Genomic DNA, 17,215 nt, shown 5'->3' with positions numbered 1-17,215 from the left:
CATATGCATTATATACATATAGTATTGGCTCGGTAATATATAAATAGCATAAAATTGTCAATAGAGCTTTTATCATAAACAGTCTATAGAATTATTTTCTAAAAACAGCCATGAATAATGGGAATGATGATGGGAGTGTACAACTACAGCAGTCATATGGAATCCATCTTGCTTTTGACTTTCAGCAATATCTGCAATGTCTTTCTCATTGAGTGAGTGGTAGAAGACTTACTCACAATCTCTGATCTTCTCATTTGTAAATATTGCACTATATCTAGTTCTGCTCCTCACTGTAACTGAACTAACATGCACCAACTGAAAACCATTCTTTTTCTGCTGGTTAACCATTCTTCGCAATCCTCTAAAGCCTAGATTGTCAAACTCCACTGTTTGTATGTCATTATTTCTTCTGTAAAGTGTTGTATAATGCCTTCTACCTCTAGAATTTATGGTAATTGTTCTGTAGGCTAGACTTTATCCATTAGCAATAGCAGATTCATTGTTTCTTGAATTCCTACTACCATTTTGTTCAAAGAACACCTGCACATCAGCACCACCCCTCATCTTACTAAACACAATGATGTGATAAAGAGTGTCACCAACATAGTATGATGTAGCACACACAACTTGATAATTGTTAGCAGCCATATCTTTCACTGTGGATTCTGCAGTAGTTGTATCAATGTCAAACATGACCTGATAATCATTGACATTATCAACTCTTTTGTATATTATTGCAAAGTGTGTCTCATTTCCTTTCACATAAGGTGAAATAAAGTCAAGTCACCCTGTAGAGATATCAGCTAGATACAAGTTACCTTATAGGGATCAGCTACAAACAAATCACCTTGTAGAAATATGTGTTGGAAACAAATCACCATGAGAGTTCAGCTAGAAACAAGTCACTCTGAAAAGAGTTCAGCTACAAACAATGGGAGTTTCAGCTACAGTTCAGTTATGTATAAGAAGTCACCTTATTACCTAAAGTATGATTTTCTTTCATTGTTAAATATTTTTAATCAGACTGTACACAACATTTCTTCCTTTGTTCCACAATTCCTGCAGAAAAGAAAAAAAACAAGTTAGAAGGAAGCACCAAAGCCAGTAATGGCCGGCTTTGTGGCTTGCAATACAAAAAGAAGTGATATCTAAACTAAAACAGTCAAGCTGTAAAAAAAGAGTGCGGCCCCCAAAAAGGCCATGGTGAAAAAAGATGTGAAGTCCAAGGTGGCGAATCCTAGTAAATCCAAATTTTTAATTACGACAATTCAGGTGAATTTGGTGCCGAATCCTAGTGGAGGAGACAACACAAATTCACCTGAATTGTCGTAATTAAAATTTTTGCCATTAACCTACCATCACAGCCATTTCTTGGCCGCCACCTTGGATCTCACATCTTTTTTCACCATAGCCTTTTTGAGGGCCGCACTCTTTTTCTACAGCTTGGCTGTTTTGGTTTAGATTGTATTTACTCTGTCTTTAATTTGTTTTCCTCTCAGGTTAGGCAGAAATTGAAGGAGAGGCTCAAAGATGGAATAACAACAAGTAAGAAATTTGAGTTGGTATCAGTCAGTATTGGTACATGAGTTTTGCTATGTTTCCTTTAACAATAGCCATTATAGCCTCTCACAACTATTACAATCTAACTACGCTTTTCATGCAGTTGTATAATGTGACCAGACCTCGTATACATGATAATGACAAGGAAAAAGCATCCTGACCACCTGGCAGGCTCCTGTAAGCATTTCAGCATTAATCGGATGGCTGCATTGCCCAGGTCCAGACATGGATTTTTTCTCCTTTCTCCACCTTTTCAAACACACGTTATGTAACAATTTTAAATAGGCTGTAGGACCAGGTGTCCTACAGACCTTCAGTACTTTTGTTATAAAGCCTTAATAAAAAAATAAATAAATAAATTTGTCATCCAAATATTTAAGAATTACAAAAAAACTTTACAGAAGTTTACTATTATCTTGATGGGGGATTTATTCAAATTATCTCCCAGCCCTGTTTTGCACAAGACTACAATGTAGCCTATGAGTAGCTTAAACATGTGAAATAAATGTGGGTGGGTGGACCATTGATATGCTTGACTTTACCTTCTTCTTACAATTCTAAATAGTCTGGCAAAAATTTCGTGGTCTGAGCCATGCACGAATTTCATTTCAGATGACATATATACATGTCAATGGTGAGGTTTATAGCTGCAGCCAGATAAGAGCACCACTGCAGTCACATATTATACAGAACTGAGTCTTATGATAAAACCATTGGAATACTGATAGGCCTGAGTCAAATATTCTCAAAATTTAGCCCAAAACACTATCAGGAACAACTCATCAACTTTGCTCCCAAAATATTCATCATTGAAAAAATTGGTTGGAAGTCCAATGATACATCAACTTTTCAACCACCTGGGTGACTCCTGTAAGCATTCGAGCGTAAAGGATGACTGCAGGTTCAAGGTCCAGTCGTGAATTTTTTCTCCTTTCTGCACCTTTTCAAATACACTTCTTTATAAACAGGCTGCTACCTGGTCCTACAGGCCTTCAGCACTTGTGCTGTAAAGCCTTAATAATAAACTCTTAGATTAATGCATAGTGCTACCAGCTACTATAAGGTGAATAGCATTGGAATCTGATTGATATGCAATGCAGGGATTTTGCTCATATTGATAAAATATGTAACAATTAGTTAACATAGTAACAAAAGAGATTTATTCATGATTAGCATCATGATTATAGTATCATTTTGCATGTCTGAAGGCCATGGTGGCTATCCACCCCATCCACTCACTTGGATCATGTCGATCATGCCTGCATGTGTTAATGTAATACAATTTGTCATTATGCAGTGTGCATAATACACAATCACATGTTGTTTTAAACACTGCAATTAACTTGTTTACACTAAATGTCTGCATTGTATTATGATTGAAATATTTCTCAATTATAATTATCTGTGTTCTAGAATCAAAACCTCACTACAGTAGAACCTCTCTTAATAAACTCCCTAAATTAATTAAGGACACAATAGCAAATACCTCCATAATCAGAACAAATATTTTGGTCCCAACAGGTCTGGTTAATACATTTTTTTACTTCTGAAAGTGAAAAATCTGTATATTACAGCAAAAAGTGGCCAAAAATTCTGGGTCTTAAAATATCCATAGTAGAGTATTGCTAACGTACAACCAACTAATGTATAATGTGGTCCAGCTATATATATAGATTGTGGAATAAAATTGATAGGGTGTAAAAGAATAAAATTATACAACTGCTAAACTTCACCAAACAATCACTGATTGCTTTATTAGAATTTTACTGATAGTTCTATTAGAGTATTTGAGTGATATAGTATCCACAATTTGTAAAACTGAACCAGCTGGAGTCAGCCTAATAATAGCTGTCATCAAAATGTAAGTAGTGCAATCCTACCATTATGTGTATATATATTAAATCATCAAAATTTGCACAAACTTTTTCACTCTTATAGCAGTCATTCATGTATGTAAATCGATCGAATGAAATATTTTTAATATCATAATATTTTTACACAAAAGTAGAGCAAATTACACTACATATTTCATCCTTATGCACTACTAACAGATGAGATTGTATACTATATTTAGTGCACTACAAACATACAATAATGGTTATAGCAATTCAGCACTTATAAAGGAGACACTGAAGACTGTTGGTATTGTAAACACATCTACTGTACTGGTACTATTTTCTAAAAACACCCATGAACAATGGAAAAGAGGTTTGGGATTGGATAGCTATGGCAGTAATGAGAAATCCATCTTTTCTGTGATTTTTTGCAATGTTGTCTATTTCAGTTTGATTCCGTCCAGAAATGACCTCTTGTTTACACTCCCCAATCTTCTCATTGGTAAATATTACACTATATCTGGTTTCTCCCTTAACAACATATGTGTCGATGTGTATCAGATAGCGCTTATTCCTCCTTTGCCTGTTTATCTTTTTTTCCAGAACATCAAATGTCACTCCATCTTGTTCTACTGTTTTTCTGCCACTATTCAGCCTGTAGATTGTTGTATAACGATTTCTACCTCTAGAATTTACAGTGACTCTCCTAGAGACTAGACTCAATCCATCTTTAATAGCAGACGTACTATATTTTGCATAGGTGGAACTAGGTTGACCAAAGCGAACACGGATTTCCAAATCGCTGCTACTCCTCAGAAACACAATCATATGATACAAAGTCCTATCCACATAATATGAAGTAGCAAGTACCACATGATAATTTTCATCTGCCATGTTTTTTACTAAGGAATTCGCATTTCTGTTGCCATCTATATCAAACATGACTTGATAATCTGAAGCATTACTAACCCTTTTGAAGATTATAGCAAAGTATACATTACTTTCTTTAGTGTATGGTGAAATAAATAAAGGTACCCGGTTCTTCTTTCTCTGGTTATTGATAACTGTTGTTAGTTTATTATGCTTGACTGATGGTAAAAATATTGTAGCTTGATATTCCCAAGGCCTACCACACAACTCAGGTTCAGATGGCTCACATGGATCATGTGATTCACCAGAGCAATCTATGAAAATGTACAGCAGATAATAAACATTCTCTCATAGTTTTAACTCAGCCGACAGAAACTTTATATTGTAAAATGACACAGCAAATATTTTGTAGTGACAAACAGTGACTTTCATGCATAATCATATGTATTTGTGCGCTAACAATAATCCAGACCTATTGTAGTGATATGTAATATACTATGTGCAATGCCAACTTACTTTTACCAACATATAGTAGTCTGTTAGGTGTAGCAGCTCTTGATGACGGTGTTATGTCCTTCATATCAATCATATTTTTAGTTGATTCATCAATCAATTTCTGTTTTACTTGTTTAGGGGATAATGACATATTAGCACTTAATAAAATTGCTACAGCTCCTGCAACAATGGGTGTGGCCATTGAGGTGCCACTCATCACTCTCTCTGCTTCACATCCAGGGTAGCCAGCACTCTTAATGTCCTGTCCTGGTGCAAATATGTCAACACATTTTCCCCAGTTTGTGCCAGCAAATGTGGTCACATAAAGAAGATCATTTCTAGCAGTTCCTCCAACTGTGATAGCATCTGGTGATGAGGATGGAGTATATCGACAAGCATCAGTGAGAAAGTTACCAGCAGCAGTTATAACAACAATTCCTTCTTGAGTGACTCTTTTTACAGCTTCATTAACAGCCAAGCTCACTGGACCAATTAAACTCATTGATACTATTACTCTCCTATCTGGTTCTGAGTTGGCCCTCATCACTACATGATTTAAAGCCAATATGATGTTTGTAAAGGAACCTCGACCATCACATCCCAACACAGGTAGTGAATATACATTAGCTTTTTTTGCTATACCATGGATACCACCAACTGCAAGTGCTGCCGCATGAGTGCCATGACCATTACAGTCAGCTCCTCTTGAATCAGGATTACTTGCTGATATCACTGGACTATAGCCAGCATATTGTGCTCTGTTTTTGCAAAAATCTTTATGACAGTAATTTATACCAGTGTCCAGTACATATATGTCCACATTCTCTCCATCATTAGGTGGACAATACGTATTATTGAAAAGTAATGTCATCTGGTCCACACGATCACGATGCCAATACTCACTAGCATTGTGGACTACCTGGTCTTCTTCCACATACTTTACAGCCTGATCTTGACGCACCTATAAAAAAATTTTAAGTGAAAAATGTGCTGTAACTAGATAACATATGGAGGATGGCTTCCTAGTGTAATTACATCAGAAACAGTTGGTAGACATAAGGATCAAATAAAAACAATTGTGTTATTGTATGGCTGCTTAATGCGACAATTACATGCAGGATTGATGGCTGGCTACTCAGATTTCTTAAACCCATGCAGCAACTCTTTGCCATACAACCAGCTAGAAACCTCCTTACTTATTATATAATTTATTTCAAAGTTTTCTTCTGTTACAGATTGTAGCTAGCATCCTGTATGGAAACCTGCTAGAATGTTCACTGCTGATTACTTTAAGCCATTCCAAGCCAGTATATCCAACCTCTGATTGTTGCGTTATCTCAGCTTCATGCATTATTGCAATACAAAGTCAGTCACCTGCTTTCTTTTGCTACAAAACTGGCCAGCTACAGCTAAGCTAGCTATGCAGTGCAGTAAATTTACATGCACTCTTGTCTTAGCACTTTAGCAGATAGCTACCAGCATGCAGAGTGGACTCACTGCGGACTTTGCCTACTTACCACGTCGAGAACATCTTTATTCAACTCAGCCATCACTCCCAGTCCTACTGTAGAGTATCCACTCATTGCTCGTACTGGTACAGAACCTGCAGGAGCGGTCTTGTTTTGATCACTTAACTTTCCTACCAATCTCCCCATATCGTCAAACCTTGTAGTCTTCTTCAGTTTGATGATGTAGCTACCATTTCTCCTCAAACTTGGATCTGATCCCTGGTATAACGGACTAAATCCTGGCCTGCTATCTACCAGTTCAAGAGTGGGAGGTTCAACTCGAGGAGGTGGTGTCCTTTGAGCTGATCCTAAACTTACCATGCAGAGCAGTAACCCTGCACAACTCTTAACAAGAACCATAATTCTTATCGTACAGCACTTTTTACTCGACTTTTTACTATAGGAAAACCTACAAAAGACTCTTGAAACAGAGCTTTTATATGCGTTGTGTGGCGGCCGCCGCTGGTCCGGTCTTCATAACTGCAAGAAGGGCAAGCGACAATGTGACGTTCTTTTTTGTTTTGATCACGTGAGCTCAGAATTTTCTGTTAAACACTTTTGCTCCAGTCCCACACGCGAGAGAACTAGAAGTGGTTAGGTACTGGTGTATTATACACAGTAAAATAAACTAGTGAAGTCACTCACTATTACCAATGTCACAAGGGGACGTGCGTGGGAACCTAAACACTCCCCTCCAAAATTTTACTATGTGCTCCATCTTTTCATTGCCATTGCCATGTGTGCTGGGCAATGAAAACATAGAAGATAAGAGCTAATTACTTCTAGGATCAACCATAGGGGAGAACCAAGTGCTAAGAAAGTGAAATACTCTAATAAAACAATCAACTACTCTAATAGAACACCCATCATTAAAATTCTTTTTGTATTATTAATGCTATCCTACTAGGGACCTGTGAGAAGGCTAAATCTTTAAAATATACAGAGCAAAGACCAACTCCTAACTTCAACTTTGAACTCAAACCCGCATACTGCAGCATTTATGTTGTTCCCTTATTTGAAAGCTAGTTACCACTGCTAGAAAATAATGATTTCACTTAGTAATAGTGCCCATTCAATAAAGTTCAGTCAAGCTAAATTTGTCTAGTTGTATCAGCCAGTTCCGTGCTAGTCTCCACTAGAGATGCCCCTAGCATAGCCCCCCCTCCCCCCTGGAAAATCCTAGGTCTGCCCCTGATGTCTGCCACAATACTCACTATTATTTATTAATGTGCAGTGATGTTCACTACTAATTTTGTAGTGACCACCACTATCATGTAGTGATGATCACTACTGAAATTAGTAGTGAAATCCACTGCTAATGTTTACAGTGTACCTGTAGTATAGCTTGTCTCTTACAGCCAGACTACCTTTTCTTCAATTGTCTTCTCTTCTTTTTGTCAAAAACAGCCATGAACTAATAGATTTGATGACCGAGAGCGTACGGATTCAACAGTCATATAGAATCCATCTTGTTTAAATTTGGCTGAGTAAGTGATAGAAGACATACTCACAATCTCCAATTTTCTCATTTGTAACTATTACACTGTATCTAGTTCTGCTCTGAGCCAACTGAAAACCTTGTTGCTGAACTGTCTTTCTCAAGCCTCTAAAGCCTAAATTATTATATTCTAATGTTTGTATGTCATTATTTCTTTAAAGTGTTGTATATATAATGTCTTCTATATACCTCTGGTAATTGTCCTATAGGCTAGACATAATCCATCTGCAATAGCAGTATCTTTGTTTCTATATGACCAGACTGTTCAAAGAGCACTCGAACATCAGTACCACCTATCATCTTACAAAATTTAATGATGTGATAAAGAGTGTCACTAACATAGTATGATGTAGCATACACAACTTAATAATTATTAGCAGCCATATCTGCTACTGTGAATTCTGTAGTAGCTGTATCTCCAATATCAAACACAACCTGATGATCATCAACTCTTTTCAGTGTATATATTATTGCAAAGTGTGTCTGGTTTCCTTTCACATAAGGTGAAACAAAGGAAGGTACCAAATTACAATGTGCCCAATTCTTACAGTTGGTGGATCATAGACTTTCCCATGGTCTTCCATACTGCTCAGGTTCTCAAGAAGAACAACTTAAGGCACGTTATAATGTAGCAACTCCTACATATGCACTGATGTGTTTGATGTTGGTCTCTTTCAGCTTCAGAGTAATAATATATTTCCCCATTAGTCTGAAGGTCTCATTCATGCCCTAATATAAAGAGTTGAATCCTGGTTTGCTATTTACTAGTGTGACTAACTAGATTAGATAGAGGAACTTTTAGCTTTCTAAAAATTCATGCATCCTGCATTCATAGTAAAGACTTGTCCAGCATTTATTCTAGGGCTTTTAGGGAGGAACGCTCCCCTCTAAAATCTTTGTCTAGCTATGTAGTAAAACAATGACTGTCAACTAGCTACCGTACACTTCATCACTCTGATTTTAAAATAACACAAGACACCCTCATATTTTAATTTTAGTCAGTCTAATATCCCTAGTTATAAAAATAATGCATTAAATAATATGTATAGGGGTACATAAGTATATACAACAATTAAAAATTCATAGCTATTCAGTATATCTCTAAAAGCCTGGTTCTAAGGTTAAGCTTGTTTTAATGGCACACTCAACTTGTCACTATAGCTATTCTCTATAAAAGCATCAATTTTAAAATTTCTAAGCCAGTTTGCATTCAAAACATGCAGCATGCACAACCAGCAGAAATACCCTCGGATGCAATCTCAAAACACTTGATTATAAAAAGATCCCTATTTTGAGAATGGCCTGTTGCTATGTATAGCAAAAAATATCCTCGTCAATCTCAGATACTCTAGGCTATGTTTTTCTTGGAAAATATCCACCCTAATATTTTAGATTGATATAGTGGGACAGTTAAGTCATATGATCGTTCACTTTGTGATAAAAGCACCAAATTTGGTGTGGTGATACTTTACTTCATGCATTTTCATTTTAGGATGGGTACCATTAAAAATTACAATGGTAAAACCACCATTATAAACATTTTTGAACCAAGGAAACCTTAAAAATGTACACTTCTTAGCTCTTCATGCATACAACATATAAATGAACATGAGAACACGTGTTTGTGTGTAGCAAGAACATGTTTATAGTAAATTGCTTGTATTTTATCAGTATAATCATGACCACACACACTGCATGGACCATTATAAAAAGAGCTGCACTATACCTGAAATGCATTGCAGCCAAAATTTTAACAATTACACTGATACTCTGAATCGATTAACACCATGTTTTTTGTTGTTGTGGATCACTGTATAGTATAGGGTCCACAAAGGTTTGGGTATGGCCCATGAAAAAACCACTCAAAAACCATCCTCACTTTTCCCTGATGAGGAGGAGGTAGTATTGGCTAGGTAAAACCATATAAGCCTAAAATTGCCTTCAGATCAACCCAAAACACTTTTAACAAATTACTATGGAATTTTAAAATAAATATATTAAACAGAATTTTCTAGTGACTGACTGACTGACTAACTGACTGACTGACTGACTGACTGACTGACTGACTGACTGACTGACTGACTGACTGACTGACTGACTGACTGACTGACTGACTGACTGACTGACTGACTGACTGACTGACTGACTGACTGACTGACTCCTTCAGACAAGCATAACTAGATAACGGCTAAGGCTACTTAATGGCTTGATTTTTCACTATTCAAGGTTGTACGTACAATGCATTCTTCATGGACTTACCAGTGTCCTCCTTTGTGTCCCATTCATCTTGATGACAGTGCAAGGTGTTGATTTGGAGGTGGTGCGAGATGGCTTCCCTTCGTAACGGAAATCATCTATATTTTCCATAGTAGCTATTTTAATTGCAGAGGCACCTTTTGAACAGACCTTGATTCATAATGCTGTGTAACAGGCTGAACATAGCTGACAATGAAGCATAATAGATACTTCACTTTTCAGACAACAATTTATAGCTGCATGGACCATTCCTTCTTTTGATGTGATATGCAATATAGGAATTTTAAATTTGAGTAGGGACTACAGTAGAAAGAAAAGGTAATGAAACAAGGGAGGTTGCTTATACATGTAACCATACTATTGTAAATTTATCTCTACTTTAGTTGTTTCAGGGTAGCTTTAGCTATAACCATGACTAAAGTATAGGGATAAATTTGCACTAGTATGGTTACATGTGTACCTTATTTCATTGCTTTTTCTTTCTAATGTGGTTCCTACTCAAATTTAAAATTGCTAATTTTTCCATCTACTTGTGTTAATTATGGATGCTGGCTACCAGCACACATTCAAGATATGGGAGTACTAGTGTTCAGCAATCAACACATAATAGAATGGCACAGAGTTATATATAGTGCAACTTATGGAGATTGATTGCTTGAATAAAATCAATTTGTGGATGATGGAAAATCTGTTCTAAGCACCATGAACAAGCTCTGCACTACCAACCAAGTTTTGAAAAATAGGTTAATACTACTTCTATTAAGCTGGGTAATACAAAGGAGATGCTAGACCCTAAGGATTGACTTGAATGAAGATGCAGTCAAATTATTTTTATGCTAAACAATTAGGCACAGAGGCAAGCTTGCTATTACAGCAAAACTTGTTTAACTCAATAATTGGAGCCAAAGCACTGTTTAAAACAGCAGCACTCAAAAAAAGATTGTCAACTCTCTGCTAGGTTGTTTATTGTATGGCAGTCAAGAGAATCAGCTTTTAAATTGGAAATGCTTTAAAGCCTCACAAAAGTTGCCCTGTACTTTCTCCATCGATCATCTGGCTTAAGCTTACCGAATCCTTGCATTAGGTAATGAGTCTAGTCTGATCTACTGTTGGTAATATCAAGATATTTTGAAATATGTGGACAACAATCTGATGCCATTTTTGGTTCCCAATTTGTTTGCAGATGTTGTAGACATTGTATTGGATCTTTACTCTTCAAACAATAGGTTCATAAGGCTAGGGGAGGTTCCAGAAGATGTGTGTTAAATAACACAATTTCCTAGAACTGGTCTACTTTTTGAGTACCAATAATACTAAAGAAGGGAGATATCTTTGCTCCAAACATAAAATGTAGACATTAACCACAAAGTAATTTATAGCTAGCTACCACTCATCTTAACAGAGATCTTTCAATGAACAAAGTTAGCACTGAATTGATAGCAGAAATTGAACATTGGAACCATGAAGTGACTGATACTACACTGTTAATTCCTGCTGCTAATGCCACAAGACATGGTCCACTAAATATGGACTGATGTTCTAGTTTAGCGGTAATTGCCCCAGCAAACGATTTGGGTTTGACAGAGGAATGGGAGTTTAAAGTGATTGTGCTCTGAATGATGAGATGCTTGTAAAGATGTAATATGTTGTTTTGCTTTACTTAAAACATCTGAAGCCAAGCAATGTAATGGAGCATGCCAAACCTCTTTGCCAACTGTACATGTAGTCATAAATATTTCACCCACAAAAGAAGCATTACCTCATATCAAGGTCACATAATACAAGTACAAAGGAATTTTCAACTAGAGTAGGGACCATAACACATCAATAAAAAGTACTGAAACAGGCTGGAGTAGTGCACGATATTAAATCACAGTAAAACAATAAGAAATGTTATATCTCTACAGTGCATTTCCATAATGGTATCTTGAGCACAGTAGGGACATAACACTTTTTATTGTTTTACTGGCATCAGTCAGTTACTTACTCAGTCAGTAGAAAATTCCATTAAATAAATTAATTTTAAAATTCTGTAGCAACTTGTTGAAAGAGTTTCGGGTCGATCTGAAAACTTGCTTGGGCTTAGTTTCACCTAACCAATACTGCCTGATCATCATTAGGGGAAATTGAGGCTGTTTTTTTGGGTGATATTATTTCGTGGGCCACGCCTACTCCTTTGTGGTCCCTACTATACACTACTATTGTAGTGTATGATACAGCAAAACCTGTTAAAATGGATGCTCAAAAAATTAAGACAGTATTGCATTAGCTGACTTGGGCAGCTTGATATTCATTATGATGAAGTGTGCACATATTAAGCAGGTTCTCTGTTCACACTTATACTATACTTATGAATTGATTTGAATGTATGATAACAGTAATATTATACTCTCTGTAGCCATGTCCTTTAGGCTTGCGTCGATTATGCCGGCATAATTTTTGGCATAATAGGGGATGAAAAGCATAAAGCATGCCGCATAATGCTGGCATAATGGAGCATAATTACAGCATATAATGGGCAAATTCCGCCACCATAAGTATAACGTATGCTATAACCGTCACAAAGTCAAGTTTTGGATGATGAAATGATTCCTGACAACGAGTAGAAAAATACACTACTGTCTTACTATAAGATTACACTCGACGGATTGAGTGCTTTTCATTGTGGGTTTGAGTTTTATAGGACACGTGCAGTCATGTGCCAACTAGTACCAAGGCATTGCAATTCAGTTTAGCTGAGCTTCAGTCATTGGATTTAGTATTATACAACGTGTCTCATCGTCTGATTTTGAATAAAATGTGATATGATGATTATGATTATTGGAAGCTCGATTGGAAGACAAAACAATAGAAGCTCTGATGATAAGAAAGTTAGTGTTGAATCAGTATAGCTAGTGAATGTCTGGACATTGAAAATAGTGAAGTCTGTGCAGGTCTGCACTGAGACTGGGGTTAATACCAAACCAGGAACGGGGGGGGGGGGGGGGGGGGGGCTTTGGGGGCTGAGGCCCCCCCCCCCACCCCCCTTCATATTTAGGCTTTAATACTTGATCAATATGCTGAGTATTATAATGAAATTTTGTCTTAGCATAATTACATGATCACTAATAATACAAATACTCATAAAACCACCTTATAAACATCTTTCCAAGGTATTATCAGTGGATTTATGCTAAAGTTTATGCAACAAGGACCCGGATCAGCATTGGAGGTGTACAAGATCGAGATACTCTAATAGAGCAGTCAGCTAACTACTCTAATAGAACATTCACTGGAATCATGTAGTAGGTTCTGTTATGGAATTTTTCCAAATCTGCCTGCACCTATACATACAAAGAAGTGCATTGGTCTGTTTAAAGGGCTTCATTCATCTACTTGTGTAGTTAATATGTATGGCAATACATATTATCATGTACTTGTGCATCATGTACTTGGTTGTACATGATACTTGTGCATCATGTACTTGGTTGTACTTGGGTGCATCATGTACTTGGTTGTCTGTACCTACCCAAACCTTTTCATTAGCAAAATACTTCAGAGAGCCATACCTATAGCATTTGGTGTCCTTTGATTACCAATTGCTACAACAATCAGGAGATCAATCAGAAGCCATGCATAATATTTTTATGCATGATTATTTGCATACAAAACTGCAAAATAAAATGTCTATAGCTTCTGAGGGACTATAGATAAGCCCCCAGACCCCTTGCTCTAATACTGTATGTCTACTAGTTCTGGAGCACATCCCAATTTCGAGCTATTGCTATTATTTGTATGTTGCAGTTGAAGTGACACATTTCCATGTACATTCTATCGTATGAAGAACTTCACTACACAAAGAAAAACACAAAATAAAAGCATAATGGATTTATGAAAAGCATAAAAACAAGCATAATAGGCAAAAAAATTGGGGAAATGCTAAAAAGCATAATAGGCGAATTTTGGAGCATAATAGACTCAAGCCTAATGTCCTTCATAGCAACCGTATATCGATGGATAGTCACTGTAGACTCTTATAAAAGACATTGGCTGCAAACTGTGTTAAATACAAGGAATTTTCTGGAGGGTATCCATGCATGATATTGTAGCAATCAAAAGACTTTACTGTTTTCTTAGTGCTTGTGGCTGTTTACATAGTGTATATAATGTAGCTATGATCAAATTTGTATTGTTCAAAATGTACACAGTTACAGTACGTAGCTATTAGATAATGATCATGCTATGTAGTATTAGAATGTAAGTTCTGTCAGTACAATTACACCAAATATGTAGTGTCTAACTGATACCACAAGAATATTATACTGTACAAGTCAAGTCTTGAGTCATATTTAGTTTTCTGTGCACACCACACACATTGGAATGCATGTAGAAATTATGTTTAATAACTACCTAATTAAATATAGTTCCAATAATGACACAAAGTTATGTGTTAATTTGGATGTACTTGTAAGTCAGGTACTTCCTGTGTGTGGTCAAGCCTCCTTTCCTGTATCAACAACATTTTACCACTTTTGGTCACAATCTCATAATGTAACAAATTTGGTCACTTTATAATGTACTAAAATGGTAAGGGCTGTTAATTTAGGATAATTTCACTGAAATGATTGTGATGTAATTTTCCTAACTTGGTAAGGTCTTGTTTCAGCTGTTGTCACAGACTTTTAAATAACAAAACCATTCATCCACCCAGCCACACAATTTGTAGTTAGCAGAAAAATAATTTAGAATATATGGAAGTGTTAGCTACCTTCATGAATAGCTAAGTACCTGATATTATGGTCCTTGTTTTTAGTTGTTCAGTAAAATTTTGGCGTATTGTGACAGTGGACATTTCATGTTTGTTTTTACCTTGATAGTTTTGTAGCTATAGCTACCAGAGTTTGCAATGTACATATTTGACACAAACGTATTTAGAATTTTATCTCTGTTACACAACATGTAGCTACAGTATAATAGCCTTGTGCATACTGTATAGGTGGTCCATGATACTTTCTGTACTGTTGTAACTACACACTTTATTCCCATTTCTAAATGTTTTATATGCTATCTATATATGCTTAGAAATTCAAAGTAGCATGATGGTGGCAACTAACTGTAGGGGTGTCAGATTATCTAACGATAAAATACGTTTTAATGCAAAGAGCTTGACTAAATATCCTGACCACTTTGGTGTTGTGGGTCGAATCCATCTGCTGTGCATACTACAATCCACCATCCATTTTACAATTTCCTGAGGGGATCTACTGGCAAATTGAGTCCAATATTTCAGTGGCTCTACGTTGACAGTCTGGAGAGTCCGCAGGAGAGATACATTGGGTTGCTTCACTTGTCTGAGGCCATTGTGAAGCTTTGCAATTCCAGTCACAACAGACAAAGAGCTGTATTTGCATGGTAACGAGTTCCAGAAGAAGCTAGGTAGCTGAAAATATTTCCTAACAAGTTGGGAGTGAAGTAATGTTGTGTCTCCTACATTTCTCACACACAGACATGTGATTACTGGAAGTCCCAGACATTTATCACTTAAGATGTGCATAATCATTAGTGTATTTGGCTTATGAATGTAGAGTATTAAAAAGTTGAAGCCATTCTATCATTGAATTTTGATGGCTAAAATGTCATCTATCTGGATCTATGTTTCTTTAAATTTAAATTAACAATTGATCTGAAACATTAGCTAATAATTTACATACTATTAATTTGCTTGTGTGGTAATGCTCCAAAATTTATATTAGTCATTATTTTTAAGACTATGGGATCTCTTGATAAATATTATTACTATATCCAGCTTCCCTTGAGACCTTAGCTGTAAATTACAACTGTAAGTTTATTATACATTTGTATTAACAGAGAAACAGTTAATGTGTAAAGGCTGCTTTCATTCAGCTGTACACATATGTATGTATCACTATATTATTGGTAACACAGATTCTCTTGTACTCTAGTGATTGCAGTGATTTTGGAGCTATTGGTGGTGAGAGCTATGGCATTTTGGGTGTGTCACGTGAGCTGATGGGAAAGTGTTCATCATTGATATGGACAGTATAACCTGAACATTAAAGTCACCCACTATCAGAATGGAGTCAGCTCATTATACTTAGTGACTAATACCACATACACATTTCTTAATTTGTATTCCATGTATATATTCCACATGTGTATTTGCATCTGTGTGTGCGTATGTGGATCACATGATCTGAGAGGCAGTGGACAGACAAGACAATTAAGATTATGTACATGCATGTGAATATGTGTGCATTAAAAATTATAGTTGTGGTAGTACAGTTGTGTATAAATACTGAGTGATGTACATAGTATATTTGTATAGTGTGCTTGTGCTATGTTTCACACATGGGTAAGTGGTTTTTTAATGCATCCATGCACAGTATCGAGTTCATCCCCCATGCAACTATTGTGAACTCTTGACAGCACTGGTATGGATCACTCAGTAACAGTTTCTATACTTATCCTGTACCAGGTGCTGGAGTGAAGCCATATTAGTTACTAGTGACATCATGTGAGCTGATTGTTAGCTATGGTGATGTGTGACATACATGGTCATATGATCTCGATTGGCTACAAGTTATCCAATCAATTCACTAATGTCATCCATTTGAATTATATAGTGACCGGATTTGCAAAAAGGTACCTTTTTCACACACAAAATTTGACCCCTTAAGCTTTTTAAAACTTATAATTGCCTGAAATCTTCCATGAGTGTAGCTACAGTATCTGGCTGCAGTTTTATACTAAGAGCAAGCTTAAGTTAATCAGTATAAGGAGTCAAGTGTTACACCATTTTGTTTGCTGGTATGTAAATGTGTGGAAAAGGTACCTTTTCACAAATCCGGTCACATAGTTAATTTCCTCTCTCTTAAAGTATGAAATCATTAACACAAAGTAAGGATTTACAAACCAGTAGGAATCATAACAATAAACAGTGCTTAAACAAGGGGAATCATCTGAAGTACTCTCAGCCTATTTCACTGCTTGAAGTTTCTTAGTTTACTAGAGTGGTATATCCACAGTATATGGAACAGTTAATTGTTAGGAATTTTAGTAGCTTTTCAGTAAACCTGCATTCACTGATGTTTACTGAGAGTTTAAAATTTAGTAAAACAATTATGTTCCATATACTTAAAGTTACTGACATTTTACTATCAGTATAACTGGATACAACTACAGTAAAGCAGCTT

General features: G+C 36.3%; 1 protein-coding gene across 1 annotated transcript; it reads right to left on the bottom strand.

Moving 5' to 3' along the window:
• Positions 1-474: 474 nt before the first annotated feature.
• On the bottom strand, positions 475-6,628 carry LOC136253865 (uncharacterized). Its single transcript, XM_066046524.1, has 5 exons — positions 6,278-6,628; positions 4,782-5,721; positions 3,749-4,579; positions 2,800-2,819; positions 475-696 (listed from the first exon to the last, which is right to left on the bottom strand). Exons 1-5 carry the CDS (start codon positions 6,626-6,628, stop codon positions 475-477), a joined length of 2,364 nt encoding a protein of 787 aa, XP_065902596.1.
• Positions 6,629-17,215: the final 10,587 nt, after the last annotated feature.

This window comes from Dysidea avara, chromosome 4 (genome assembly GCF_963678975.1).
Source record: "Dysidea avara chromosome 4, odDysAvar1.4, whole genome shotgun sequence".
NCBI classification, from domain to species: domain Eukaryota; kingdom Metazoa; phylum Porifera; class Demospongiae; order Dictyoceratida; family Dysideidae; genus Dysidea; species Dysidea avara.
The sequence above is the reverse complement of the archived record's forward strand: the minus strand, read 5'-3'. Positions and strand labels throughout refer to the sequence as shown.

Bases quoted from the DNA above. Each gene is read 5' to 3' on its own strand.
- LOC136253865 (XM_066046524.1), bottom strand. From the start codon at position 6,628: ATGGTTCTTGTTAAGAGTTGTGCAGGGTTACTGCTCTGCATGGTAAGT. The intron at 2,820-3,748 runs GTGTTTTTAGAA...TAACACATGCAG, and splicing joins CTCTTTTCCATTGTTCATGG to GCATGATCGACATGATCCAA. The intron at 697-2,799 runs GTGAGTGGATGG...AATGATTATCAG, and splicing joins GCATGATCGACATGATCCAA to GTCATGTTTGACATTGATAC.